General features: G+C 41.5%; 1 protein-coding gene across 1 annotated transcript; it reads right to left on the reverse strand.

The window, feature by feature from the left end:
- Nucleotides 1–487: 487 nt before the first annotated feature.
- Nucleotides 488–27,222, reverse strand: cdh19 (cadherin 19, type 2). Its single transcript, XM_071328836.1, has 12 exons — nucleotides 26,939–27,222; nucleotides 20,663–21,057; nucleotides 20,268–20,562; nucleotides 18,936–19,055; nucleotides 17,233–17,400; nucleotides 12,682–12,869; nucleotides 11,782–12,035; nucleotides 10,062–10,198; nucleotides 9,553–9,674; nucleotides 9,163–9,280; nucleotides 8,054–8,305; nucleotides 488–5,887 (listed from the first exon to the last, which is right to left on the reverse strand). Exons 2-12 carry the CDS (start codon nucleotides 20,897–20,899, stop codon nucleotides 5,361–5,363), a joined length of 2,418 nt encoding a protein of 805 aa, XP_071184937.1. The 5' UTR covers nucleotides 20,900–21,057; nucleotides 26,939–27,222; the 3' UTR covers nucleotides 488–5,360.
- Nucleotides 27,223–27,987: the final 765 nt, after the last annotated feature.

Consider the following 27,987-nt stretch of genomic DNA (forward strand, 5'->3'; position numbering starts at 1 on the left):
TGAACTAACCGTTACTGCAGCATTCACCCACACAACAGCTCCTAGCAGCAATGTTTTACGCCGAACTAAAGAAAGTTACTGTTTATGTATTTCACATGAATTTGAAGTGAATCCCTCAAGCAGATATCAGAACCTCAGGCTTCGATAGGGCCCTCGCAGATGTTTTACTTTCTCCTTGAGACATTGTGTCCATCTTTTCATTGCTTTTTTCCCCTTTTACTTTACCACTTACTGTGTATACCATGTTGTCTAAAGGGTGTAGTGAAGAGTGCCGTCTGTATTTGTATTTACATCAGGGCAGTGATGAGGCGCTGGATGACTCACCAAAAAGCACGGAGAACTATTAGACACGCCGTATGTGCATGTCTCACGTTTCTGATGGGGACTAGCTTGGTCTCACTCTTCTCAAGGGAGGAATTTAGGGCTGAGGCCTCTGAATAGAAGTGAAAACTCATATTTCTGAATAGATATTTCAGATAGATAAACAAACGTTTAAAGACTGTATTGAAGTTTGCAAAGCAAAACTACCACATTTGTTTAAGGCTGTTTTATAGTTATAAATTCATAATACAGAACACAAATGCACAGCTTGTATTTCGGAGAACAATATAAAAGTAATGAAAGGTAGTGTTTACCTGTATATTATAACGTACACAGAAAATTCTCAAGCATTAACAAAAAACAAAATGAACATTCAGCGTGTTGAGTCTGTGGACCCATAGGGACACCACAACAGTGTTAAATTAACACACTGCTTAGTGTAAAGCCTTATTCAAATATTTCCTAGAGTACCTTTCAAGTAAATCCTAGAGTTACCACCCATGACTGTATTTGTTACCGACATAGACATGGATATTGCATTCATCCATCTGCACACCTATCGACATCACCAAGTGAGATCCCACGTGAATACGTCATCATGAAAAAAAATATGTTCTTTAACACAATACGTCACTTTGATCCAAAACCACTCCTATAATTATCATATTTCCCAGCAGTTAGATTTTGGGGGGAATTGTTTATTTTGTATTGATTTATCAATCGTATGCTACACATAACCAACATTTTTCTACATTTTTCTAAACTAATCCAATCAGACAGATTTTTTGCACCCGTTACTGAAATGTTTGTTCCAGTTTAAAAGCGTTAGATAGTCTCCTCAAAACGTTTGTAACACTGTTAGTCATTTTGAATGCAGGTTGCAAATGGCTAAAAAGTCCAACTGTTGGATCGCTTAACTCTGGCTGGATTTCAATAGGACTTACTCATCACTTTGCAAGCCAGCATAATGTGACTTGCAGGTAGGGTTGGAAAATTCTAGCAACTTTCCGGAAATTCCCATTTTTTCCAGAAGTCCTTTCCTGAAAACGGAAGCTGAAAATTTGAATTTTGCAACCCTACTTCAAGGCCTGATGTTGCCTGAGGTATGAACTGGGCAGTGGAGGCTCCTCAGAGGAGGAAGAACCATCCTCCTCAGTGAATTTCATAAAATGTAAATAGTGAAACATTAAAAAAGTGATACCTTTTAGATAAAACTATGCTAAATATATTCACGTCACCAAATAATTGATTAAAACACATTGCTTTGCAATGAAGGTCTACAGTGGCCTCAACAGCACTCTGTAGGGTAGCACCATGGTAGCCGGAGGACAGCTAGTTTCCATCCTCCTCTGGGTACATTGACTTCAATACAAAACCTAGGAGGCTCGTAGTTCTCAACCCGTTCAATAGACTTATTGACAACTTCCAGAGGATGTCCTCCAACCTATCATAGCTCTTTCAGCATGAACTGACGTGTTGTCCACCAAATCGAAGGATCAAATAATGAATCTAGTACTGAAAGCATAAACTACATCTAGCTAGCACTGCAGTGAGTAATATGGTGAGTAGTTGACTCCAAGAGAAAGACAATAGTTGAACAGTTTTGACAAATATTTTTTTTAATGAAGGAAAAGAAAGAGAGTGAAGGAGAGAGCTAGACATACTTTTTTGGTATTTTTTCACTTTCACTTACTTAGCTAGCAGCTAGCAAGTTTAGACTACTCAAACACCCGGTTCAAACAGAGAGGAGTTCTATGTTAGCTAGCTGACTGTCCAACACTGGAACTTTTCCAAGTCAAGGTAAGCTTTTGGTTTTATTTATTTATTGCCACAGGGGCCTACCGGTGTAACTGTGAAACTGCTTGCTGCTGACTGTACACTGTACTGCATGATTGTAGCGGGTTTACTAACACGTTAGTTCTAGTTGCTACAGTATGTTGATGTTAATATTGTGACAACGACGTAAGCTGTGTATAGAGGTTAGCATTTATGATATGAAGGTTTGGCTAGGATAGGTTTTTTCGCCTGGTCACAGACTGCTGATGTGTTGTGCATTGAAGTCCACAAGCTAAGGGAAAAGGTGAGAATAGGAGAGCGCGTAGATACGACGTGGAATTATACAACGATCAAAGGGATCATGCTGTTTGTATGTGGCTGCTATGAAAGGGAACTACGCTCGAGTGTGATCAGGGGTGTATTCATTCTGCCGATTCTGTTGAAAAATGTTTCTTAAACGGAAGCAAACGAAAATAAACGGGGATAAACATACCAGAATTTGTCCAATAGACACTCTTGTTTGCAACTGATGACTAACGATTACACCCTAGATCAGCTAGATGCAGGCAAGAGTGTGCAACGCAGTATTGAACGCGTCAAGTGTCTGTCACCTTGATTACTCAAATATCTCTCGACCTGTGCATCTACCTTGTAAACTTTATTTCATAGGCTAGGTTGTAGCAACCTCATGGGTATAAGGAAATGTCAAGTATCATGTAGTGGCCTAAACCAGGGTTTCCCAAACTCAGTCCTGGTGCCTCCCCTGGGTGCACATTTTGGTTTATGCCCTAGCAACACAGATGATTCAAATAATCGAAGCTTGATGATGAGCTGGTTATTTTAATCAGCTGTGTAGTACTAGGGCCGGGGGCCTCAGGACTGAGTTTGGGAAACCCTTGCCTAAAACTATCAATGTTACATTGAGCTGGGTGAAAGGAATATGAATGACAGTCATCCAATATGCTGCAATAGAAATAAGGCCATGCTCATAAAAAATATAATGGTCCTCATCTTAAACTGCACCGACTGCCACTGGAACTGGAGTACAATTATACACTTATAACTAAAGGTACAAAGGATGTTCTTACAGCAGCGTTTCCCAAACTCTGTCCTCGGGACCTACACAGCCGATTCAAATGATCACTTGATGGTTAGTTGATTATTTGAATCAGCTGTGTAGTGCTAAGGCAAAAACAAAAACATGCACCCCTTGGGGTCCCGAGGACTGAGTTTGGGAAAATCAAATCAAACGTTATTTGTCACATGCGCCGAATATAACAGGTGTAGGCCTAACCGTGAAATGCTTACTTACAAGCCCCTTAACCAACACTGCGGCCTCCCGAGTGGTGCAGTGGTCTAAGGCACTGCATCGCAGTGCTAGCTGTGCCACTAGAGATCCTGGTTTGAGTCCAGGCTCTGTTGCAGCCGGGCCGCAACCGGCAGACACATGGGGCGGCGCACAATTGGCCCAGCGTCGTCCGGGTTAGGGAAGGGTTTGGCCGGCAAGGATGTCCTTGTCTTATCGCGCTCTAGCGACTTCTGTGGCGGGCCGGGCGCATTCACGCTGACACAGTCGCCAGGTGTACAGTGTTTCCTCCGACACATTGGTGTGGCTGGCTTCCAGGATAAGTGGGCATTATGTCAAAAAGCAGTGTGGCTTGGTTGGGTCGTGTTTTGGAGGACGCACGGCTCTTGACCTTTGCCTCTCCTGTGTCCGTACGGGACAAGACTGTAACTACCAATTGGATACCACGAAATGGGAAGAAAAAAGGGTACATTTATTTTACCATAATAAATAAAATAAAAAAAAATAATAATAGAGTTGATAAAATATTTACTAAATAAACTAAAGTAAAAAAAAATAAACTAACAATAACAAGGCTATATACAGGGGGTACCAATACCGAGTTCTGCCTTACAGGGTACAAGTATAGCACATGTCAAACTCGGTGTCTGTGGGTTTTCACTTCTTCCTTGTACTTGATGAATTAAGGTCACTAATTAGTAAGGAACTCCCCACACTTGGTTGTGTAGGGCTTTTTTGAGAGGAAAAAAGAAAAACCTGCAGATACTAGGCCCTCCATGGAATGAGTTTGACACTCTTGAACTACAGTGACAACCTTTTATGACTGGGTAATCCAATGGCCTGGAACTCATGGTTTACAGGCCACATTAGGCATGCAATTATGTTGGCTTGCAAAGTGTGTGTAATTCCTATTGAAATCCAGCCAGTGTGGGGATATCCAACTATCACATTTTCTTGTCACCCTCAACATGTATTAAGAATGACTGGTTGGGAAAAACTAAGCCATGAGACTCCCTAAGGGTGCAATAAGCCCAAGTAACACATAGGATTAGTTTAGAAAATGTTTGTGGTTTTATATTTGCGGAGCATAAGATTCATTAATTAATCAATCATTCAATGTACATCCACAAACAGATATTGAAACAAACAATATGACAATGATGGGTGTGGTTTTGGTTCAAAGCGATGTGTAGGAATTTCAGGCACTTGTATTAGGGTGAAACTCTCAAAATAAGGCCTTATGATATATGTATGCTATTGTGTTAAAGATTATTTTTTATAATAACATATTTGCATAGGATGTCACTTGGTGATGCCCATAGGACCAAAAAAAGGATGAATACAACAACCATGTCTCTGTCACTAACAAATACAGTCATGGGTGGTAACTATACAATTTACTCGAAAGACAAGGCACCCTGGGAAATATTGGAATAAGGATTTACACTAAGCAGTGTGTTATTTTAACACTGTTCCACAGACTGAACACTTTCAGTGTTGATGTAACACTCTCAGTGTTCATTTGTTTATTCTCACACTGGAGAATTTGCTGTGTAGCTACAGGTCCTATCTAATTCATCTGCCAAGAAAGTTCTGGCATGTGTCAAGAAACTTATGATGCGCTTATGACACTGTCATGAAGGTTCAAATACTAGAATGTGTTACCCATCTTTAGAACTAATGCAGAATGAGGTCACGTATAGAAAGTTATGTTGCTTTAAATACTGTTTAAAAAAATATCAAGAAACTGCCTGTTCAACAAAAAAAGTATAACTGTCATAACACTGATAATAATTATTACAGCTAGCTCCACTGTTTTCAACCATACAGGGGAAGAAAACATGAACTTATTTGTCTCTTCCATCTGGATGTCAACATTGAGTTCAGGGATGTGCTGTACTATATGTTATTGCGTTAAATTAATTAAATAAAAAAATGTTAAACAACTGTTAGCCGTTCAGAAAGTTGTTTCCTCCTCCACTCCCCCATGCCAGAGAGTCAGTCTGACAAGGCGTGATCCGGGGTCCCGGGGACATTGATCAGCGTCCACAAAGTCCCATGACTCTAGGGAGCTAATGGATCCCGTGGGCGACCCTGTGCCCTCGAAGGCGTAGGTCTTCAGGCAGTCAAATGGCGGCACGTAGGGGTCCTGATCTGCTTCATCCAGCCTGTCCATGATGAACTGTTTAAAGACATCGTCCTCGGGGCCGATGAGGAGGGAGTGGCGGAGAGACATCGACATTCTGATACTGGCTGCCACCTCCTCTCTGCGGAGCCTCCTGTCCCTCCTGCGGGGGTGGGGACGAAGGGGGACAGCGGGCTGACAGAATCCCCCCAGGTCACCCCCTCCGCCTCCTATTTCTCCGTAGTGCAGCACCTTCTCTGAGACCCCCTTAGGCAGCTCCAGCTCCTTCTCCGCTCTCCCCAGCCCCTCCAGCTGTTTCCTCCTGTGTCTCCTCAGCATCAGCATTACAATGCACAGCACTGGAGACACAAACCAACAGGAGATGATTGTGTGTTTTAAACACACATGCTGGCAAACTGAGAGAAGAGCATTTCAGGTCTGGATTAAGTATGTACACTCTTTAATGACAAGTAATAGGGCGGGCTTTGATTTTTTCTATTATTTGGGGTTAATGTGAAAATCTTTAAGGGGAAACATTGAGAGGAAACAATTGGGAAAATTAGATACAGATGTAGGATCTTAATTATTTTGTTGCTGAGATTTTCCAGGAAATGCAAAGTTGAAGTGTATTTTAGTTTTAAAAAGGCTTCTAAAGTTGGCAGTTTCCACTTGAAAATGTCAGACTTGATTTCCCTAATGAAAAATGTATCAACCCCTACAACAATGTCCATTAAAGGTAGAAATATGGCGTAGACACAGAAAGTTAACAGCATAGTGGGTCAATTTCCGCAACAACTATGAGCATTGAAGTGCGAGGCTCAACTTCTCTGCTGTTTCAGTGGCCTGGCTACCATGCTTTAAACAGCATAAAGTGAGCCCGTGCACATGCGCAGATACTGTGAGTGACTGTGTGAGAGTGAAGTATTGCATCTCGCTCATCTCAATAACTGTGGTGCTGCTCGTGGCAACTTAATTTCGCTGAGTCTACCTTTTATTATAATCTACACTGCTCAAAAAAATAAAGGGAACACTTAAACAACACAATGTAACTGCACATTTGTGGCCTGCTGGAGGTCATTTTGCAGGGCTCTGGCAGTGCTCCTCCTTGCACAAAGGCGGAGGTAGCGGTCCTGCTGCTGGGTTGTTGCCCTCCTACGGCCTCCTCCACGTCTCCTGGTGTACTGGCCTGTCTCCTGGTAGCGCCTCCATGCTCTGGACACTACGCTGACAGACACAAGCAAACCTTTTTGCCACAGCTCGCATTGATGTGCCATCCTGGATGAGCTGCACTACCTGAGCCACTTGTGTGGGTTGTAGACTCCGTCTCATGCTACCACTAGAGTGAAAGCACCGCCAGCATTCAAAAGTGACCAAAACATCAGCCAGGAAGCATAGGAACTGAGAATTGGTCTGTGGTCACCACCTGCAGAACCACTCCTTTATTGGGGGTGTCCTGCTAATTGCCTATAATTTCCACCTTTTGTCTATTCCATTTGCACAACAGCATGTGAAATGTATTGTCAATCAGTGTTGCTTCCTAAGTGGACAGTTTGATTTCACAGAAGTGTGATTGACTTGGAGTTACATTGTGTTGTTTAAGTGTTCCCTTTATTTTTTTGAGCAGTGTACATAATAATTCCCATTTCCTGTTGCTGCAGGATTATTTCCTACTGTAGCAAACTGGTTCATATTAAGATCCTACATCTGTACCATCATTTCTGCTAATACTGTAAAATAATATTTGATCTGAAGTCATCATTCATATTTCGCCTCATACAGTATCCAAATAAATAAATTCTTTAGTGTGCTTTTAAGCATAAGGGAACTAGCGATAGCGGTAGTGGAGTAACCTCGTACAACCATCCGGATGTCTCGCAAGCAAGTACTGGAGCGCTAGTAGCGGAGTGCTTATTGAGGCTAGTATTGGAGTGCTTTTTGTATTGTTTTCATGGGGTATTGCACTCATGTGAGGGGATGTTAGCCCAGTAGGCATAGCTATTAATATTTAATGTGATGGGCATAAGGATTACCCAAAGCAACAGAGGTCATTATAAAGCTCTACACTATTGCAAACCCATCAATGTCCCATGAAGCATTGGTATTGATGCATTGCCACAAATAAGCACATTACTAGCTGAAAAGGGACACCATTATTTTTGCTTTGCTAGGCATTTAGAAGTTTGACATTTGTGTTAAGGGCACACTAGTGAGTTTGAGTAAATTATGACTGTTATTAATGAGAGTGGGATAAGTTTCAGAGATATCCAACTATATAGCCACACACTACATACTTGCCCAGTTGATTTGAAGTGGAACTGCACTAGCTCACACTAACACAACCAGTCTGTTGAAAAAGAGTCACTTGTAACTTGTAGATCTGAAACAGTTTATTTGAATCAGGATATGTTTCCATGTAAACACATTCAGAAAGAACCCATCATATCGGATCCAAAGCATTTTAATGCAATAACGCATAAAATAGAAAATACCAGATATGCCCATTCCAAGAGTACAGTGTCACTGACCTGTGAGTGTTGCCAGGCAGACCAGGAAGCCAAGCAGGGTCTGTAGGCTGACCCCAATAGAGATGGCCAGGGCCTCCACCCCGCCTGTGGGGCAGTGTCCGGCGGGCTGACAGCTGCACACGCTGATGGTCAGGGTACTGGTGCTGGAGAGGGCTGGGGAGCCACTGTCCGCCACCACCATGGGCAGCAGGTACTGGGTACGGTCCCTACGGGTGAATGAGCTCCGCCGTGCCAGGATGCTAGCACTGTTGTCTGTGATGGATGGGAAGGTTTTATTTGAGGAACGAACCTGATTTTAAAGCTTAAAACCTCTACAGGATTGGTGATTAGCATGAGGTTGTAAGTAACAAGATAATTTCCCAGGACATAGACATATCTGATATTGGCAGAAAGCTTAAATTCTTGTTAACTAACTGCACTGTCCAATTTACAGTAGCTATTGCAGTGAAATAATACCATGCTATTGTTTGAAGAGAGTGCACAGTTATGAACTTGAAAATGTGTTAATAAACCAATTAGGCACATTTGGACAGTCTTGATACAACAGTTTGAACAGAAATGCAATGATTCATTGGATGAGTCTAAAACTTTGCACATACACCACTGCCATCTATCTAAATTACACATGGGCTGGAATAATACATTATGGCCTTTCTCTTGCATTTCAAAGATAATGGTACCCAAAAAAGATTAAAAAACGCATATTTTTTTCTTTGTATTATCTTTTACCAGATCTAATGTGTTATATTCTCCGACATTAATTTAACATTTACACAAACTTCAAAGTGTTTCATTTCAAATGGTACCAAGAATATGCATATCATTGCTCCTGGTCCTGAGCTACAGGCAGTTAGATTTGGGTATGTCATTTTAGGCTAAAATTGGGGGGGAAAAGGGTCCGATAGATATGTATGGTGTCCATTTTAGGACAGCATCACAGGTCTATGAAAGTTGCTTAAGACATGTGATGATGTCCTAATATGGAAACCGTAAATATATAAGCTTGTCTATCTTTTCTTTCAGTGCATAGCAACACAGATGCTTAAGTGATGTCGGATTGTGTTCATAAATAGTTTGAATAACAGTTAGAGGATCTATCTGTACTTGACCTTGGTTGTCCCTGATGGTGAAATTAGGGTTGATGTGCGTCTCAGGGACCATGGAGAAGTAGAAGTGGTGTCCCTCCACAGGGTCGTCCAGATCCACAGCGTTGATCAGCTGGATGAGCTTACAAGACACACAGACATAGCTGTCAGACCATGGTTCTGACTGACAGTGATTCTCAATGAGCATCGGAAAATACAAAATAGCATTGATAGTCCTACCTAGGGAATATCCCAACATTTATCTAAGACAGTCAATACAAGGTAACTGACAAACTAACTGAGATAGCCTGTGATTGTGATTCAGCATTGTCCTCTCCGGGATACAGCCTATAACCTGTACAGAAGGCAAATGTTGCATTATTCTCAGTTAAAATAGTGAGGGGTCCATCCTACCTCTCCTGACTGTGTACCCTCACAGATATATGGCTGGTACTCTCTGGCAAGCATTGGCGCATTGTCGTTTATGTCCAGCACTTTGATGAACACCACCACAGATGAGGATAGATGGTTCTGCTCTGCAGTTGTCAAGATAGACATTTGTTGGAGTCCGTTGGACACATGTATCATAAATGCTTTGGAAAAGCTCTGTCACAAAAGCAGTTTAACGTGATAAATGTTACTGTAATAGTCACATCTCCTTGAATTACAACGGTGGCTCAAATCATCACTCAATCCCAAAGCAGAAGGGATATTGGACAAAATGAAAGCTATAAAAACAGTCTAGAGCGTTTCAGGAGAATTGAATATTGTACTTCCTTTGAGGCTAGTTGAAGATGGTTCAGTATACCAGTAAGCTATTGCCAGTCATAGTTCATCTTTGCCATCATAGTGGATTGATGTGCTTTTCTCTGTATTATCAATACCTTAATGTATTTTGTATGAATGAGAGAAATTCTCCTTACTTGTTTCCTTGGCATTTATGGTTAGATTGTGCCAGGCTGCTTCCTCACGGTCCAAAGGTTTCACAACAGTTACAGTCCCATTGTTTGGGTCTATTTTGAAAGCTTTTGTGATGTCGCTGCTTTTGTCAATGGAATATCTGGAAGAGAAATCACCAGGACACACAGTTAGCGAGCAATGCAAAGTGTTGGTTTCTCATAGCTGAGCAGACAAAGCACAGCGATTCCACCGAGAGATCCTTTGAGGAAACTGTTCATTTTTCTGTTTTTCACCGACACATATTCAACGGGCTCGAACAAAGCCCGGTATGACAGAACAGCAATAGAACAAAACAGTATGAAGAATTGTCGAGAATGATATTGTCAGGTGAATGTTTCTCAGAATGCTGTGTATCTGAATAAAATACCATTCCAAAACATCTGAGTAAAATCAGATAGATAGTGTTTTTTTCTCCAACTTGCCTTCCTGTGAAGGCCTCCAATAGAAGCTACAGCATACTGTGAGTGATATGCAGCACCTGCCACTCTTTAACACTGCTGGGCTACAGGCAACAGCCCTGTCTCCGCAGCAACGTGCCACACTTGCAAATGACTCTCAATCTGAATTCCATATGCCACCTCATACGGCGCTTTATTACATTTCTAGCGTCCTCTGCGAGTCACTTTGTGATAATACCACAGCAATAGATAGAAAAGCCTGTGAGGTATGAAGAATAGCCATGATTTATTCAACAGGCCTCATTTCCTGCTAAAGTAATATGAGGTAAATATGACCATGTACGGGTTATCCACTGAAATCAAGGGTAAAAACAAATAAAATGCAGTCAGTAAGCACATTTCCATCCACAGTCATACCGTATAATTTTTTTCTTATCACAGGTGTAATGGAAACAGGAAGTGTCGGTATAATTTCAGAAATGTCGACAATTTGTTAGTTTGTCATGGTGTGATCTTTTGGTGTCGGGTAAAGTGAATTATGCGACAAATTGTGGAGGAAACGGTTAATTTGCATTCATGCGATGCTATGTTGTGTGGTCCTCAGACTACGACTTAGAAAAGCATGTACTGTTTATTAGGCTACAGATGAAATAAGTTCTAATGAATTTCACAGGGTGTTGATGTTCCTTTGCTATAAACATTGAGGGTCTTCATTTGTATGATGATGGTGCTTAGCTACCAATTAACAAATAAGAAAGATCTTGCTGTTATCCATCTCATCCAGTGGATGCTGCTGAGGGGAGGACTGCTCATAATAATGTCTGGAACGGAGCAAATGGAATGGCATCAAACACATTGAAACCATGTATTTGATACCATTCCACTAATTCCGCTCCAGCCATAACCACGACCCCGTCCTCCCCAATTAAGGTGCCACCAACCTCCTGTGATCAAATCATATAACCTAACCTGTCAAGTTTATCAGTGAACAGTTGTCTGCTATTAATTGCAATAATTTGTCTGACACAGCCATTGATAGAGTGGAAAATGCAAATGTGGTACTTTTTTATGATGTTTTTTTTTTATATCTGCATGAAAATCTGTCGCAAATTGGATTGAAACCTAGCTAGTGACACTACTAGAAATATATTAATTGTTTTACTCCAAGGAGGCATCCGTCTACATGTGAACAGCTTAGACTGCTAAGTGCAACCTATGGCTGGGGTTAGGAGGCGGGACATCTGTCCAGGTTGTCCTATTTGACAGTCATGGAGGGTCACTTTACCTGATTGGGTTGTTGATTGCATCAGTGTCTCTGGCGCTAACGGTGCCAACCACGGTCCCGGCCACCATATTTTCCGGAACCTTCCACTCATAATCGGGTGCCATGAAGATAGGGGGCTCATCCACATCCTCGACGACGATCTTTAGGGTCGTCCTGTCCCGAAACTCGTTGTAGCTCAGAAAGCGGGTGTCTATGTGATCGTTGGCAGCCTCCGCAGCCATTACGAACCGTCGCTTGCTCTCATAGTCCAGAGGCTAAAAAAGTTTTAAAAAATCAATAACAGCTCTTTGTAGCTAAGCTCTTACTGGAAGGCACTTTTTGGTATGGAACAACTAAAAATACCTCTTTTGTTGATCGATTTTCCAGCAGTGTGATACAGTATGCCACTTTAGATTAATTGGCCAAAATATTATGAAGACATAACCATTTCACAAACGCTGAAAACCAGCACCCTGCTCTCTTCTTTCAAGTCCCCTTTCCCCCAATTCTATCAGATTGGACGAGGAAAATGCTTCATTCAAAGTCATTGAGCAACCAGCCGTGGTCTTGCACTTAACTGATGCAGTATTTAGATTGACAGTCAATGATGAGCCAATGATTTTAATAACAAGCCGATTTCAGCCCCATTCAATTCCCCTGTGTCTTGAATGGAATAAACAGCGTATCGAGAAGAACACAAAGTCTACTTTAAATGAATTGCACAATAGAGGAAAGGGCCATTCAAAGACATAAATAACCTAAAAATAAGTTTCTATAACCATAGACAATATGAAAAACAAATAGCATAAAGAAGTCAAAAGATGTAAGTACGGTGTCCATATTAGACCAGCATCACAAGGATGTAACACTTTGCATTGGTGGCTAAAGTACAGTAAAGTACAGTGTATTAACTATCTTCACCTTGGCCAGGAGGACCACTCCTTCCTGTGTGACTGGATCCGTTTGGATCTTGAAGGTGGCGCTCTCCTCCAGGTCCTTTAGGCTGTAGTTCATCCTGGCGTTGATGCCCACGTCACCATCGTCTGCCATGATCCTGCCCACCGTTGTGCCCACCACAGCAGACTCCAGAACAGCAAAGGTGTACAGGTCTGGGGAAACAAGAGCCCAAGGAGAGTCCAAGGAAATCGATGAATGGATACATCTGTTCAATTGATTCTGCTGCTACAGACAGATACAGTGTGTTGGAAAAGGAACATTTGTGAAAATGTATGACTTTTCACATTTTCACATGCCTGCAAGAAACTAATAAGGACTGTCCTTTTACTTATTGTATACCATGTTTCTAGGAGTTTCCTGTGAGGCTGAAGAAGTGTGGCGATTAAGTTGTGAATAGCCAGTGAAGGGTGTCTGTAGTAGCGTGGAAAATTATAAACAGAAATCATTAGCGGTCTGTAGGAACCGATTGTGGTGAGGCATAGATAAGTCATAACAGGTGATGGGTCTATATAATCCTGGCCCAACTCTAATAAGATGATGAGAAAATGTGATTGTGTCTTTAAGGGAATCTATTTGGGTGACTGCCACAAGTTGTGGACGCTCAACAGACTACCCAAAACAAAAACAACAAACGACTACTCTCTGATAATAACTTTCAAAGGTTCCAAACCACCTTACACATCATTGTATTGGTCAGTGTGTGAGATATAAACTCATCAAAAAAAGAAACGTCCCTTTTTCAGGACCCCGGCTTTCAAAGATAATTCGTAAAAATCCAAATAACTTCACAGATCTTCATTGTAAAGGGTTTAAACACTGTTTCCCATGTTTGTTCGATGAACCATAAGCAATTAATGAACATGCACTTATGGAACGGTCGTTAACTTCTTGTGGGCAGGGGGCAGCATTTTCACTTTCAGATAAATAGGATGCCAAAATTAAACTGCCTGCTACTCATCCCCAGAATATAAGATATGCATATTATTAGTGGATTTGGATAGAAAACACTCTGAAGTTTCTAAAACTGTTTGAATCATGTCTGTGAGAATAACAGAACTTATGTAGCAGGCAAAACCCTGAGGACAAACCATTCAGAATTTGTATTTTTTTGATGTCACTGTCTTTTCAATTATTTTCATAGAGACACCAGATTTCTAATGGACTTGCTTGCAGTTCCTACCGCTTCCACTGGATGTCACCAGTCCTTGGAAATCGGTTAAAGTTATTCCTTTGTGTAGTGAAGAAGTAGGGCTATCGTAAATGAGGGTCACATGAAGTAAATTATTTGAGAGAGGCACGTTACGAAAAAAGTTGCGTCAGTTTGTTATCTTTTTGTATTGAACATAGATCATCCCGTCTTCAAATTGATCGATTATTAACGTTTAAAAATACCTAACGTTGTATTACAAAAGTAGTTTGAAATATTTTGGTAAAGTTTACATGTAACTTTTGATATATTTTGTAGTGAAGTGGCGAAAGTTGGAAGCTGTGTTTTTCTGGATGAAACGGTCCAAATAAATTGACATTTTGGATATATATCGACGGAATTAATCGAACAAAAGGACCATTTGTGATGTTTATGGGACATATTGGAGTGCCAACAAAAGAATTTCGTCAAAGGTAAGGCATGATTTATATTTTATTTCTGCGTTTTGTGTCGTGCTTGCAGTGTTGAAATATGCTTCTCTCTTTGTTTACTGTTGTGCTATCATCAGATAATAGCATCTTATGCTTTCGCCGAAAAGCCTTTTTGAAATCTGACATGTTGGCTGGATTCACAACGAGTGTAGCTTTAATTTGGTATCTTACATGTGTGATTTAATGAAAGTTTGATTTTTATATCATTTTATTTGAATATGGCGCGCTGTATTTTCCCTGGCTATTGGCCGGTGGGACGATTGCGTCCCACCTGTCCCAGAGTTAAGACACTAACAGCTTACTGACGGTAGGCAATTAAGGTCACAGTTATGAAAATGTAGGACACTAAAGAGGCCTTTCTACTGACTCTGAAAAAACACCAACACCAGGATGGCAACAACAACTGCCCGAGTTACACCAGGAACGCACAATCCCTTCATTAGTGCTCAGGCTGTCCACGATAGGCTGAGAGAGTCTGGACTGAAGGATTGTAGGCCTGTTGTAAGGCAGGTCCTCACCAGACATCACCGGCACCTTCAGTCCAGACTCGTCTTCACTGACGAGTCGCGGTTTTGTCTCACCAGGGGTGATGGTCGGATTCGCGTTTATCGTCGAAGGAATGAGCGTTAAAGCGAGGCCTGTACTCTGAAGCAGGATCGATTTGGAGGTGTAGGGTCCGTTATGGTCTGGGGAGGTGTCTCACAGCATCATCGGACTGAACTTGTTGTCATTGCAGGCAATCTCAATGCTGTACGTTACAGGGAAGACATCCTCCTCCCTCATGTGGGACCAGTTCTGCAGGCTCATCCTGACATGACCCTCCGGCTTCACAATGCCACCAGCCATACTGCGCGTTCTGTGTGGGATTTCCTGCAAGACAGGAATGTCAGTGTTCTGCCATGGCCAGCGAAGAGCCTGGATCTCAATCCCATTGAGCACGTCTGGGACCTGTTGGATCAGAGGTTGAGGGCTAGGGCCCTTCCCCCCAGAAATGTCCAGGAACTTGCAGGTGCCTTGGTGGAAGAGTGGGGTAACATCTCACAGCAAGAACTGGCAAATCTGGTGCAGTCCATGAGGAGGAGATGCACCGCAGTACTTAATGCAGCTGATGGCCAAACCAGACACTGACTATTACTTTGATTTTGACCCACCCTTTGTTCAGGGACACATTATTCAATTTCTGTTAGTCACATGTCTGTGGAACTTGTTCAGTTTATGTCTCAGTTGTTGAGTCTTGTTATGTTCATACAAATATTTACACATGTTAATCCAGGGTAGGTGGGACGCTAGCGGCCCACATCCAGTGAAATTGCAGAGCGCAAAATTCTAAAATACTCAATTCAAATATTTAACATTCTTGAAAATATATGTGTTATACATCAAAATAAAGCTTAACCTTTAATCCAGCCGACTTGTCAGATTTGAAAAAGGTTTTACGGCGAAAGCAAACCATGCGATTATCTGAGGACAGCGCCCCGCATACAAACACATGAAAATCATATTTCAACCAGGCAGGTGCGACACAAAAGTCAGAAATAGCGATGTAAAAAATGCCTTACCTTTGATGATCTTCTTCTGTTGGCACTCCAAAAGGTCCCAGTTACATCACAAATGGTCCTTTTGTTCGATAATGTCCTTTATATCATACAAACTCAGTTTAGCTGGCGTACTTCAGTCAAGTTAATCCACCCATTTTCCCTCCATCAAAATGCATACAAAATGAATCCCAAACGTTACTAATAAACTTTTCCAAACAAGTCAAACAACATTTATAATCAAACCTTAGGTATCCTAATACGCAAATAAACGATAAAATTTAAGACGGAGAATCGTTATTGTCTTTACCGGAGAAAAATACCAAAGAACGCACTTTCTTCCACGCGATTGGAATCACGACAGCCACAATGGGAGCCACCTAGAAAAACTACAATTTCTGGGTCATTTTTCCAAAAACCAGCCTGAAACTCTTTCTAAAGACTGGTGACATCTAGTGGAAACCCTAGGAACTGGAATCTGGGAGGACTTGGCCTTATAATTAAAGTAATAACCATTGAAAAAAGTGGTAAGTGGAATTATTTTTTGGGGGGGTGGTTTGTCCTCTGGGTTTTGCCTGATATATATATATATCATATCATCAGTTCTGTTATACTCACAGACATTAATTTAACAGTTTTAGAAACTTTAGAGTGTTTTCTATACAAATATACCAATTACATGCATATCCTAGCTTCTGGTCCTGAGTAACAGGCAGTTTACTTTGGGCATGCTTTTTATCCGGATGTCAAAATACTGCCCCCTACCCCAGAGAGGTTAAGTTTGCTGAAAATAAACACAGTTGACAGTGACAGTTCTTTTTTTGCTGAGTTTATAAGTTATAAACTTGAAATAAACTATTTGAAACATACTCTATCTCAAATAGCATAAGAAGATTTAGAAAAAAAGAACGTCGTACTTTGTTAAAAGTGCTGTCCCTGTTTTCCCATTTGAGAGAAATTGATTTCTTCCCTTGGCATTCATTTAGAGAGGTTTATCTCAGAGGAAGCCAGGTTTGTTTCCAAAGGTCATGACAAATGTCCTTTCATGTGTGAATGATTAAATTCATCCAGCGGGCTCACAAACAGACACACACACACGCAGCCGCGCCACACACACACACACACGCACTCGCAGGCACACACGTTCTCTCAGAATATACATCTGCTTGTGTGTTTAAACTGCAGTCTACAACAAGGAGTAAGAGCAGAATACAACTGTGTCATGCAAACTAAAGAGGCTGAAAATACTCATACTCCTTTCCTCTTTTGTGATGTGAATCAGCATGTGCGAGAGGATTGGAAGTGGCACATTGACTCTGTGGAAGTGACTGATGTGACTCACTGTGCTGGAAGGTGGGTCCGTTGTCATTGACGTCCGTCAGGCTGATGGTGACAGTGGTGGAGGCAGAGTAACCACCACTCAGTCCCAGCATATCCTTCACCTGCACCACCACCAGATACTGGTCCCTAGCCTCCCTGTCCATGTTGGCCATCGAGGTCATGATGATGCCTGAGGGTGGGGGAGGGAGAGGAGAGAGAGAGAGAGGTAGGAAGGTGGAGACAGAGAGAGGGGGGTGGGGGGGCGGGGGGTGAAGAGAGAGATACCACCCAGAGAGAGAGGGGTGAATTCACACAAATCTTTCTTATGTTTAATAGCTTGATAATCAATTAAATCAAGTACTTGCTCTTTAAAGATCTTGAACATGACATATTTTGTATTCATGGACCCATGTGAATGTATCTACAGTATACACTACATTAGTAGTCTAGCTAAATAAAGGTTAAATAAAACATATAAAAAATACGTAGCCAAATGTATGTGGACACATGCAACATCTCATTCTAAAATCATGGGCATTAATATGGAGTTGCCGCCCCCACCCCTTTGCTGCTATAACAGCCTCCACTCTTCTGGGAAGGCTTTCCACTAGATGTTGGAAAATTGCTGCGGGGACTTGCTTCCATTCAGCCAAAAGATCATTAAAGAGGTCAGGCACTGATGTTGGGCGATTAGGCCTGGCTCGCAGTCGGCGATCCAATTCATCCCAAAGGTGTTCGATGGGGTTGAGGTCCGGGCTCTGTGCAGACCAGTCAAGTTCTTTCACACCAATCTCGACAAATATTTCTGTAGGGACCTCGCTTTGTGCACAGGGGCATTGTCATGCTTAAACAGTAAAGGGCCTACCCCAAACTGTTGCCACAAAGTTGGAAGCACAGAATCATCTAGAATGTCATTGTATGCTGTAGCATTAAGATTTCCCTTCACTGGAACTAAGGGGCCTAGCCCGAACCATGAGAAACAGCCCCAGACCATTATTCCTCCTTCACCAAACTTTACAGTTGGTACTCTGCATTCGGGCAGGCAGCATTCTCCTGGCATCTGTCAAACCCAGATTCATCGTCGGACTGCCCGATGGTGAAGCGTGATTCATCACTCCAGAGAACGCATTTCCACTACTCCAGAGTCCAATGGCGGCAAGCTTTACACCCCTCCAGCCGACGCTTGGCATTGCGCATGGTGATTAAGGCTTGTGTGCAACTGATCGGCCATGGAAACTCATTTTTTGAAGCTCCCGACAAACAGATATTGTGCTGACATTGCTTCCAGAGGGAGTTTGGAACTTGGTAATGAGTGTTGCAACCGAGGACAGACGCTCTACGCAATTATTACGCGCTACGCACTTTAGTACAAGGTTGGTCATGTTCTGTGAGCTTGTGTGGACTACCACTTTGTGGCTGAGCTGTTGTTGCTCCTAGACGTTTCCACTTCACAATAACAGCACTTACATTTGACCAGGGAATCTCCAGCAGGGCATTCATTTGACAAACTGATTTGTTGGTAAGGTGGCATCCTATGAATGTGCCAACGTTAAAAGTCACTGAGCTCTTCAGTACAGGCCATTCTACTGCCAATGTTTGTCTATGGAGATTGCATGGCTGTGTGCTCAATATTATACACCTGTCAGCAATGGGTGTGGCTTAAATAGCCCAATGCACTAATTTGAAGGGGTGTCCACATACTTTTTGCCTATCTCTCAACTATACCTGTCTTGGGCTCCACAGAGAAGTAGGGCTCCCCCTGTAGGATGGAGTAGATGAGCTTGGCATTGTTTCCGAACAGGGGATCGTCAGCATCTGTAGCTGTCACCTGGGCCACGATAGTCCCTGTGGAGGGGGAGAGGATCACACAGGCAGGCTTGGCTCAGGCTACAGCCTCCCAGCCACCCTCCAGCAGCCAACGGGGAAATAAAGTGATTATGCCACGTTCCCACAGGGTCTGTCTGGCTCAGGGGTGCGGAGGGAGGCGGTGGGCAGAGGAGGGATGGGATAAGGCTGGGTGCCCAACGCTCACTGTGGCCTTTCACTAGGCACTGAGGCTGGGCAGGTGTGCGTGACAACCTCTCCACCCTCCACCGTGACATCTCTCTTTCCCTTTGTCTCTCGCTCCCTATCGTTCTCTCTCCTCGTTTCTCTCCCTACACCACTCTGTCACTATCTTTCTCTGTCCCTCTCTTTCAGTCTGCATGTCTATTTCTGTTTCTTCTAGCGACCACTCTCTCTTTCTCTCTCGCTCTCTCTCTCTCTTAGCCGGGGTATTACTTTCTGTATCTCTCATTCTCTATGACCACCTCTGTTTGTGTCTCCACCTTTTCTTTTTTTTCCCTCTCATTCTCTCTCTCTTCTTCTCTTTCTCTCTCTCTGTCCAAGTCCAATGCATTATGATTTATTACAAGAAAGATATTACTCTGAAAAGGCAGATTACATATAAATTGAAATGGTTACGCTTGCGCTATGAAATGGCTCTAGTAATGATAACATTATTTACATAAAAATAAATAATGTGAGGGATTCAGAGGGATGATACACAAACCAATACTTTCAACTTCCTCAAAGGGCGACTGAGGACAGACATATAGCCTTTATATTATTTGATCATTTCAAATGAGATGAAACAATTCATTTATTTCAAATGCTCTTCAAGGTACATTTCAAACCTGTATGAAATCCCCTGGACCATGTGAGGGACTCACAAATCACAACTCCAGGTGCTGAGCAAAATACATCCATACGGCGAAATGTACATGTTTTCATTTCAAATGCTCCTCAAGGTACAGGTGCAGGTAACATTTCAAACCTGCGTAAAATCACTCTACCATGTGACTTGAGGGACTTAATCGTAACTTCATGTGCTCAGTCAAATTCACAAGATCCCTCAACTAAGGTTTTTCATCAACCACATGTGTAATTTAAATGTAATTGACTGTGTCACTGTCCATACTAGGACAGTCTCAGCAGGAGTTATTTCAAACTTCTGCTGGGACTGAGGCTGTCTTAATATGGACCTGTAGTTTTCGCATATTGATGTGTCAAACTTACCCAACGGACACATCTCAGGGATGCTGGAGACATAGGGCTCGTTCTGGAACTGGGGGATGTTGTCGTTGATGTCTTGGACCTTGATGATGAACTCTGACTGGGGCTCCACGGGTTCGTTGGACTTCCGAGCAAGGGCATGAGCCTGCAGGAGGTAGAAGGCCTTCTCTTCGCGGTCCAGCTTCTGCAATGTACGGATCTCTCCTGAATATTCATTAATCTCAAACATCTCCCCTGCACCTTCCCCCGACAGTATATACTTGATAGAGAAATCCCCTCTGTCGTAGTCTGATTTTAGCTGAGGGAAAGGAGAAAAGAAAACAAATCTACTGAGAATTTAGTCAAAAGCCATTGACTGCTATAATGTAGGACATTTTCATTCAGGGGAGAACTGGTACCTGGCCAATCACGCTTGGAGTGGGGTCCTCCTCTGGGACAAAAATCTGTTTCCAGATCCAGCCCCGTCTGAGTCTCTGGTGTAGAGCTGTGGTGGGAGACCCCTGGCCAAGCTGGTGGTTGGGCTCCAGACTGTGTGGAGCTCTCGCCTCACTCAACATGCAGCATGATGTCAAGGACAGGATAATAACTAAGTCCAGCAGACAAGGACACCGCATTGTGTTTGTCCTCTGATCCATTTCCTGAGCCTCTCCCCGTGGTTAGCGCACAGAGGTACAGATGTCACTGGTTCATTAAAAAGGTTCCTCTGAGCGTCAGAGAGACACAGTGATATGGTAAGGACCTCAGAGAGGTGGCTGGCCACCCTGCTGTTGGCCTGTTGCTGTAGACAGTCATTCTGTTGTGGAAGGGACAAGGGTGGTTGGAATGGATGACTTGTTGAACTTGTTTCATAAGATGAATATTCCAACATATTCATAAGATTTTGTAACGATTTATCAAAAATGGAGATGATGGGTGAATTAATTCTGGTCAAAGCAATTTGACCACATTGAGAGATGGAATCCTCATCTGAACAATACACAACCGAGATCAATTTTTAATAAGAAGAGAAGCAAGTCATCTTTCATATTTGATTGTTGTTTATCTAGCTGACAAGATGAAAGAGTATTTTTACCAGGCTTTGACACAAATCTAAATACCAGCCGTGGCCTCTATCAACCCCTTGTCAAACACTGTATTTAGAGGCATGAAAATACATTTTAAACAGCTATTACTGACAAGCGCAATTTCAACAGAGATATCCAAGAAAAGTTTTTGTGTTTCTGCTTCTTGGAAGGATGGTCTAATGCTGGGAATTTGACTTGAACTCTTGTGAGGATAAAAAGCCTCCTCTGTTTTACGAGGAAACAAGGCCATGTATTGTATTCCATGGGCGAGCAGTAGGACCCAAACATCATTCCTTCAGCATGATACAGCTCTTTGCAGCTGACTAATCAATAATTGGTCAGACATGGACAATAGAAACACATGTGCCTGGAAAGAGCATAAAATGTCCTCTGAAATGTGGAGCTTCGGTCAAGTCTAGGACATTGCAGGATGACTACATGTCTAATAGTAGTTCCGGAAGGGGGAGTTTAGGGAATGTGGAAACCCAGCAACAGGCCTGGTCAATATTAACAATGGAAACAAAGAGATATGAACTGTAGACCATATTTTACTTATCTTATATTAATAAAATGTAAAACGTTTTGTACACAAAAACTGAACTGACAATTCTAGAGCATTTTAGTGGTTTTCTGTTTGAGCTGATAAATCAAACGTTTTTTTTTAATAAACTTTTTGACAGTGCCATCATGACAACCATGCAATATATCTGCTGGTCGCTTCTGTCATTGACAGAGAAACCAATATGAAACCCTTTGCATTGGTATGGTAACCAATAGTGATACTCCACCAACAGCTGGTGTCTCTGTCATTATAATGGCTTGTTTCTATTTTAGTGTCTTGCTAATCTACCGTTTCCCTCAGATTGTCTTCATGCTATTCCCAATATAAATCTTGTCTCATAGAGATCAGGTGTGTAACTGAGTCAAATAGTTGCTGTCTGACTGTTCACTCCTGATGCAAACAGTGCCCCACGATTCCTTTTGTGTCTCCTGTTCAGAGAAACTCTCCAAATTATTTTGTGGTGAGAATGGCTTAAAGGCTCAGTGCAGTCAAACATGTGATTTTCATGTGTTATATATATATATATATATATCCGCATTGTGGGGGTTGGAATAATACTGTGAAATTGTGAAAATTATAATAATGCCCTTTTAGTGTAGAGCTGTTTGAAAATCCTGCATGACATTTCAGCCTGTTTAGTTGGGATGGAGTTTTTTGCCTGCCTGGAGAAATTAACAGGCAGTAATTTCATTAAAAAAAGCTCTCATAATCTCGTCTCAAAATTAGACGTTCATCCATTTTTCTCAAACATCAAATTTCGAAGTTGTTCCAAATGTCTGAAGTGTTTGGTTACTTTGTATCGTTCCAAGGTTTAAGTTCAGGCATTAACTAAAAATTATTAAGGTTAGGTATTAACTCCAAATGTTTAAGGTAAGGGTTAAGGTTTGGTATTGGCTTAAAACTAAAATATCTAAAACAACTTTGTATTATTGGATTCAAACATGCAACCTTTGGAACCAGATGCGAACAAGCATCTGCCATCCCCATCCACAACACAATAGCAAAACCAAAGCCTATTGGTAAAAGAGCTCACTGTTGCCCCTGGTGGCTGGTTTTCGCGTTTCCATGTCCTCAGACATGGATAGACGTCGAATACTGACTTTTATGACGGGTGACCTGCCTGTATAATTAATAGACCAATAAAGAAGAAGAAAAATTGTTCTAAACCTCTGCCAATAACAGCTAGTGTTCTGTTTCCCCCTGCCCACTCAGACCACTCCCAAACAGTCCTAGCAAAATTCCAGCTTGAGAAATTGCTCTGTGCTAAGAAGCTATTTTTTGTTTCCAGTAAGATACTTAATTGTTACCCAGAAATGATTTGATATTGAGATTTTTTTTTAAAGGCTGCATTGGACCTTGAATTCAAGATATGAAATAGTAGTTTCATCAAAATACCATCACCATCAGTGAAATGCTTCTAGTAGTTTAACATTTTGTATGTTTCTGTACATTCAGAAATATAGACTTTCAACGTCACCAGAGATAATGCTGTGTGCAATAATATTAAATAATACAATAATACTGTCTGCATTTTGAAATAAGTAGTGGTCGCTGTAGTAGCCATGGAAGTAGTCTGACTGCCTAATGGTCATATTTAATCTTGTGAAAGTATTTACTGTCAAGCTCCATACATTACAATGTGATTGTAAAAATCTATTACCAATGCCCAATTTCTTTTTGAAATTCAATTTGGTCGCACAATGTGAGTGAAAGTGTATATGTTTGTGTGTAAGTGCGTCTTAACTGGACATATTCATATCAGCACGAGCCTCGTGAAGGGAAATTCCAATTAGTGGCCAGTGAATCGTAAAGTAATGATGGGCCTTCATAGGGCTGCCAAGCAGGCTAACTGAACGCTGATGGCCAAAACTAGAAAACAGCCTCTGACACTACTGAGGCAACTCCCAGTGTTAAACATCTCCCAACTAGGTACACCAATAAATATCAGTGCCAGATAAGTCACACACCACCGTGACTGGCTGACACACTGCCCAACAGATCTAGAGATAGTTGGCTAACAAGATGCAATAGAAGATGGTGCATAGACTAGACAGAAAAACAGCACCCATGCTTTTATACAAAGGCTCATAAAAATATGGTGCTATAGGCAGGTCTTAACTCAAGTCTGTCCTAACTCATAAGTGCTGTGTCGTTTGTTTAGAAATACCTAATGCCATGACAACAGACTAATGTGAATACGCCAGGTTTCCTACCAATCCATATTGTATGCTAATATTTCTATGCATGTCCATTAGCAATTCTTTTTTGCAATAGCTTTTTTCCATGGTAATTCAACTGAAATGGCATCTGGCTCAATGGCATCAAGTAGCACAATGAAACATAGCGTGGATGGCACAATGAAACATAGCGTGGATGGCACAATGAAACATAGCGTGGATGGCACAATGAAACATAGCGTGGATGGCACAATGAAACATAGCGTGGATGGCACAATGAAACATAGCGTGGATGGCACAATGAAACATGGCGTGGATGGCACAATGAAACATAGCGTGGATGGCACAATGAAACATAGCGTGGATGGCACAATGAAACATAGCGTGGATGGCACAATGAAACATAGCGTGGATGGCACAATGAAACATAGCGTGGATGGCACAATGAAACATGGCGTGGATGGCACAATGAAACATGGCGTGGATGGCACAATGAAACATGGCGTGGATGGTGGTGGATTACTTATTCTAGAATCTGTCAAAAATGCAATAAATGCAAATTACGCTGGGGTGTTGATCTGAGCAACCCCAGAAAGTGGTCTATTTTCCATTCGCTGCACCATTTGAATTTATTTTTGATGTATAGGATCACTGCGTGTAGAACCTTGCGGCTGGCAGACCTTTCTTTTCTGTAGTAAGCAGGAACATGTACACATCTCCACTATTCCATGACATGACAGAGTGAGAACGAGCTGGGGTCTCGCAATGTTAAACACTAGATGCAGTGAGACAGTCACAATATTTTCCTATATGTGATCTCATTGAGATATTTACATTCTCCACATCACGCCTCACATACTGTTAAACTACCTACCTGTCATTTCTCAGAACTGGCTGCATTAAACATGTGTGCAATGTGCCATAAGGCCTGTAAGTGTAACACAAGGTAGTCTATGTAGACAAAGACGTTATAACAGAGTAACTTCAGTGTATAAGACATGTAATAACAATATAACACTCCAGTAAGGGTATGTCCATCGCAGAGTAAATGTTTTGTCTGTGTGCAGAGCATGCTGTACTTTCATCCCTGGCATGCAATCAGTGGAACAAAGTAACAGTACAACAATAGTGTAACTAGTCAATTTCAAAAAAGTTGTATGCCTATAGATAGCCAGCCTGAAATGTCACTTTAATACAAAACACTGCTGAATGATCCCCCTTTCATTTCCAGCAGACAGATAGAATGGTTGATCTCCCTGTGAAGAACCAAACCATCGTTGGATCACTTCACCAAAACTAAAATGGATTTTAATTGGTCATTGGGGAGCCCATGTTGGGACATGTTGTTTACTGTTCTGCTTCAGAAAGCAATGTCATCTACCTCTCCTAAATCAGGAACATGAATACCCCAAGCTGAACAAAAACAATGGCAGAATGTCACGCTACCATGTACTACTTAGTAGAAGTCTTACTGTATTTGCGTGTTGTTATGTTAGTCATTAGTGGCTACAATGTATCACTAACGTGGTAATTTTAGAGTGAAAAAAAGTTAATTGTTATCCTTTTTAAGAGATCCTTTGTACATTCACACTTTGATATTTCTATGAGTAAATTGTTTTGTCTTGTTAGTTTCATAAGCAATTAGAATAACGCATCTTAATGAAGAATGACAATGTACACTATAGAGTTCAACATGTTCAGAGGAGTTCTTAATTAAGACCACAATATCACCAGAGTTTACATTACAATTCTTCATTAACATACATTATACTAATTGATCATCTGTCTTATACAGGCAACTGTAATGCTATGTGTTAACCAGTAGAGACAAAAGGGACTAACAGTTTGAGATGCATTGAGCAACAGTGAGGTCATTCTATAGATATGCCGTCTGGGTGTTTAACCCTCGGTCCTCAACGGTCATGCCCCTGTGGAAATCGAATTAACATAATATAAAAACCCCCATCAAACTTTGTTTGTTTAAACTAGAGATATTTTTTTTGCATGGGCTGCGTCTCAATACACAGCATCTGCCAATATCGCACTTCCGCATCTGCGGTGAAAGATGGCAGAGCTAGAGTGGTGTTTGTCAGACCATGAGACCAAAATTTGGTCTTCTCACAAAAATGTTGTTGAATGCTGAGACTCTCACAAACATGATGGTGTTCTCCGTTTTACCCTAGGACGCCCACACACCTCACAATACTCATCTGAAGGTCCCGGGTACCAGTTAAAATAATATATGGAAGTATATATGGAGATAGTTTAGCGCCTAAAATAAGGGGATAAATACATGTAAAAACTGATCTTTCTTATATCTCTCAGATATAGGACAGACACTTCAGAACAAACTTGCTTTAGATTTTTTGGGGGGACTATCTGTTGTAGTGAATATCTTATTCAATGTGTTTCTATTGGCTAATAGCATTGATTCCAAATTCAATGTTTCATCAAATATTTTTGTAATATTTATTTTTGATACCTTCAAGGGGTCTCACAATACAAAATCAAATAGTTAAATGATCCTTGGAATGACCATCGCATTACAGAAAGCCCATTCAATTGATTCATTTTGATAAAAATGTATTCATGCTTCTATTTCAAGATTTATAATGTTTAAGGCTTTATAGAGCATATGATATACTTTGAGTTTTTTAATAACGGTACATGAACAATGATAAAAGCATTTCTTCAAAAAAAGTTGGTCTGGTCCCAGTTTCACATAATCCGGCATCAATAGTCAGTTACATGTAATACCTACATGTTAAATTAAACAAACCATACCGACTTAGAATTGAATCCTCTCTAGTAGATCTATGTCTATACTCTTTATTAATTTCACATTCTGAAAGAAACATTAGCTACACCCACCTTCATGCGTGATTGTTCTCTCTTTAAGCCACTCTTCAACAGCTGCTACCAACAGAGATCCTCATGGTGTGGAAGAAAACACACAGTCTGGTTAACTAAGGGCCCTGGTACTGCAGATACTGCTTTTCAGACCCAATAACAGTAGCAGCAAATGGACATGGTTCTCACAATGCGTAATCCCTTCCACTGACGACCTCCCCCTTTCTTCTTTTCTTCCCTTTTTCTCTCTTTCTCAAACTTCCCTTGAAAGAACAAACACTGGCACTATTGTCTGGGTGCACATCTGAACAGTGCTGAACACTCACGGCCTTCATTGCCATGCAAATAGCCCCAGCCTGGAGATACAACAGGATTTCTATCTTTCTACCCGGATCTCGCTTGCTCTCCCTCTCTCTCAATCTCCCTCTCTGTTTGCGAACAATCCAGCACTTATTAGAATCTTGGATGGCAATGAATCCAAGGAGACTATTTCTGCGAGTGATAAGAGGGTTCAGTCTGTTTTTGACATTTAAGCCCGAGGAGAAAGACGGAGAAAGCCCTCGACGTAGGCCTTGTCTTGATATTGACACGAGTTTTGAATTCATGTGTGTTTGGACGTGAATCGTCTGTGGACACTGTGCGACCACTGTGGAGAGTTCACACTACTCTAACTGTTGTAGACGAATGATTATCCCTAATGATAATGGCGCTCACTCCAATAACTGAAAGCTACTTTGCCCCTTAGGGCAAACGTAAATAACACTATGATAAAATATGTTTTACACAATACATTTTTTGCTCCCTGACCAATAAATTAACACTGGCACTGAGGAGCAGGTTGGAAATCAGCTTGATGGAAACTATGCATGCAAAAGATATCTGTAGATTTGCTCTGAGGCAGAACTTTCTTTCTTGGCATGTACACTAATTTGACATGCTAACTAATCTTAAAGGTAAAAAAAAAATACAAGAGTTGATACATCACGCGGTGACATCATTTTGAATATTAAATAGCTCCCCATGTGTTTATGACTTACCGTTTATTGTAGTGACTGTAGCTCATTCCCCTC

The sequence above is a fragment of the Salvelinus alpinus genome, chromosome 10 (assembly GCF_045679555.1).
Source record: "Salvelinus alpinus chromosome 10, SLU_Salpinus.1, whole genome shotgun sequence".
Lineage (NCBI taxonomy): Eukaryota > Metazoa > Chordata > Actinopteri > Salmoniformes > Salmonidae > Salvelinus > Salvelinus alpinus.

What these genes read in the sequence shown, in the direction of transcription:
- cdh19 (XM_071328836.1), bottom strand. Translation starts at nt 20,899, where the DNA reads ATGGATCAGAGGACAAACACAATGCGGTGTCCTTGTCTGCTGGACTTA. An exon ending in AGGGTACACAGTCAGGAGAG is followed by an intron (nt 9,281 to 9,552) that starts GTAGGATGGACC and finishes GTGTCTTGTAAG; the next exon opens with CTCATCCAGCTGATCAACGC. An exon ending in CACCATCAGGGACAACCAAG is followed by an intron (nt 8,306 to 9,162) that starts GTCAAGTACAGA and finishes CATCCATCACAG; the next exon opens with ACAACAGTGCTAGCATCCTG.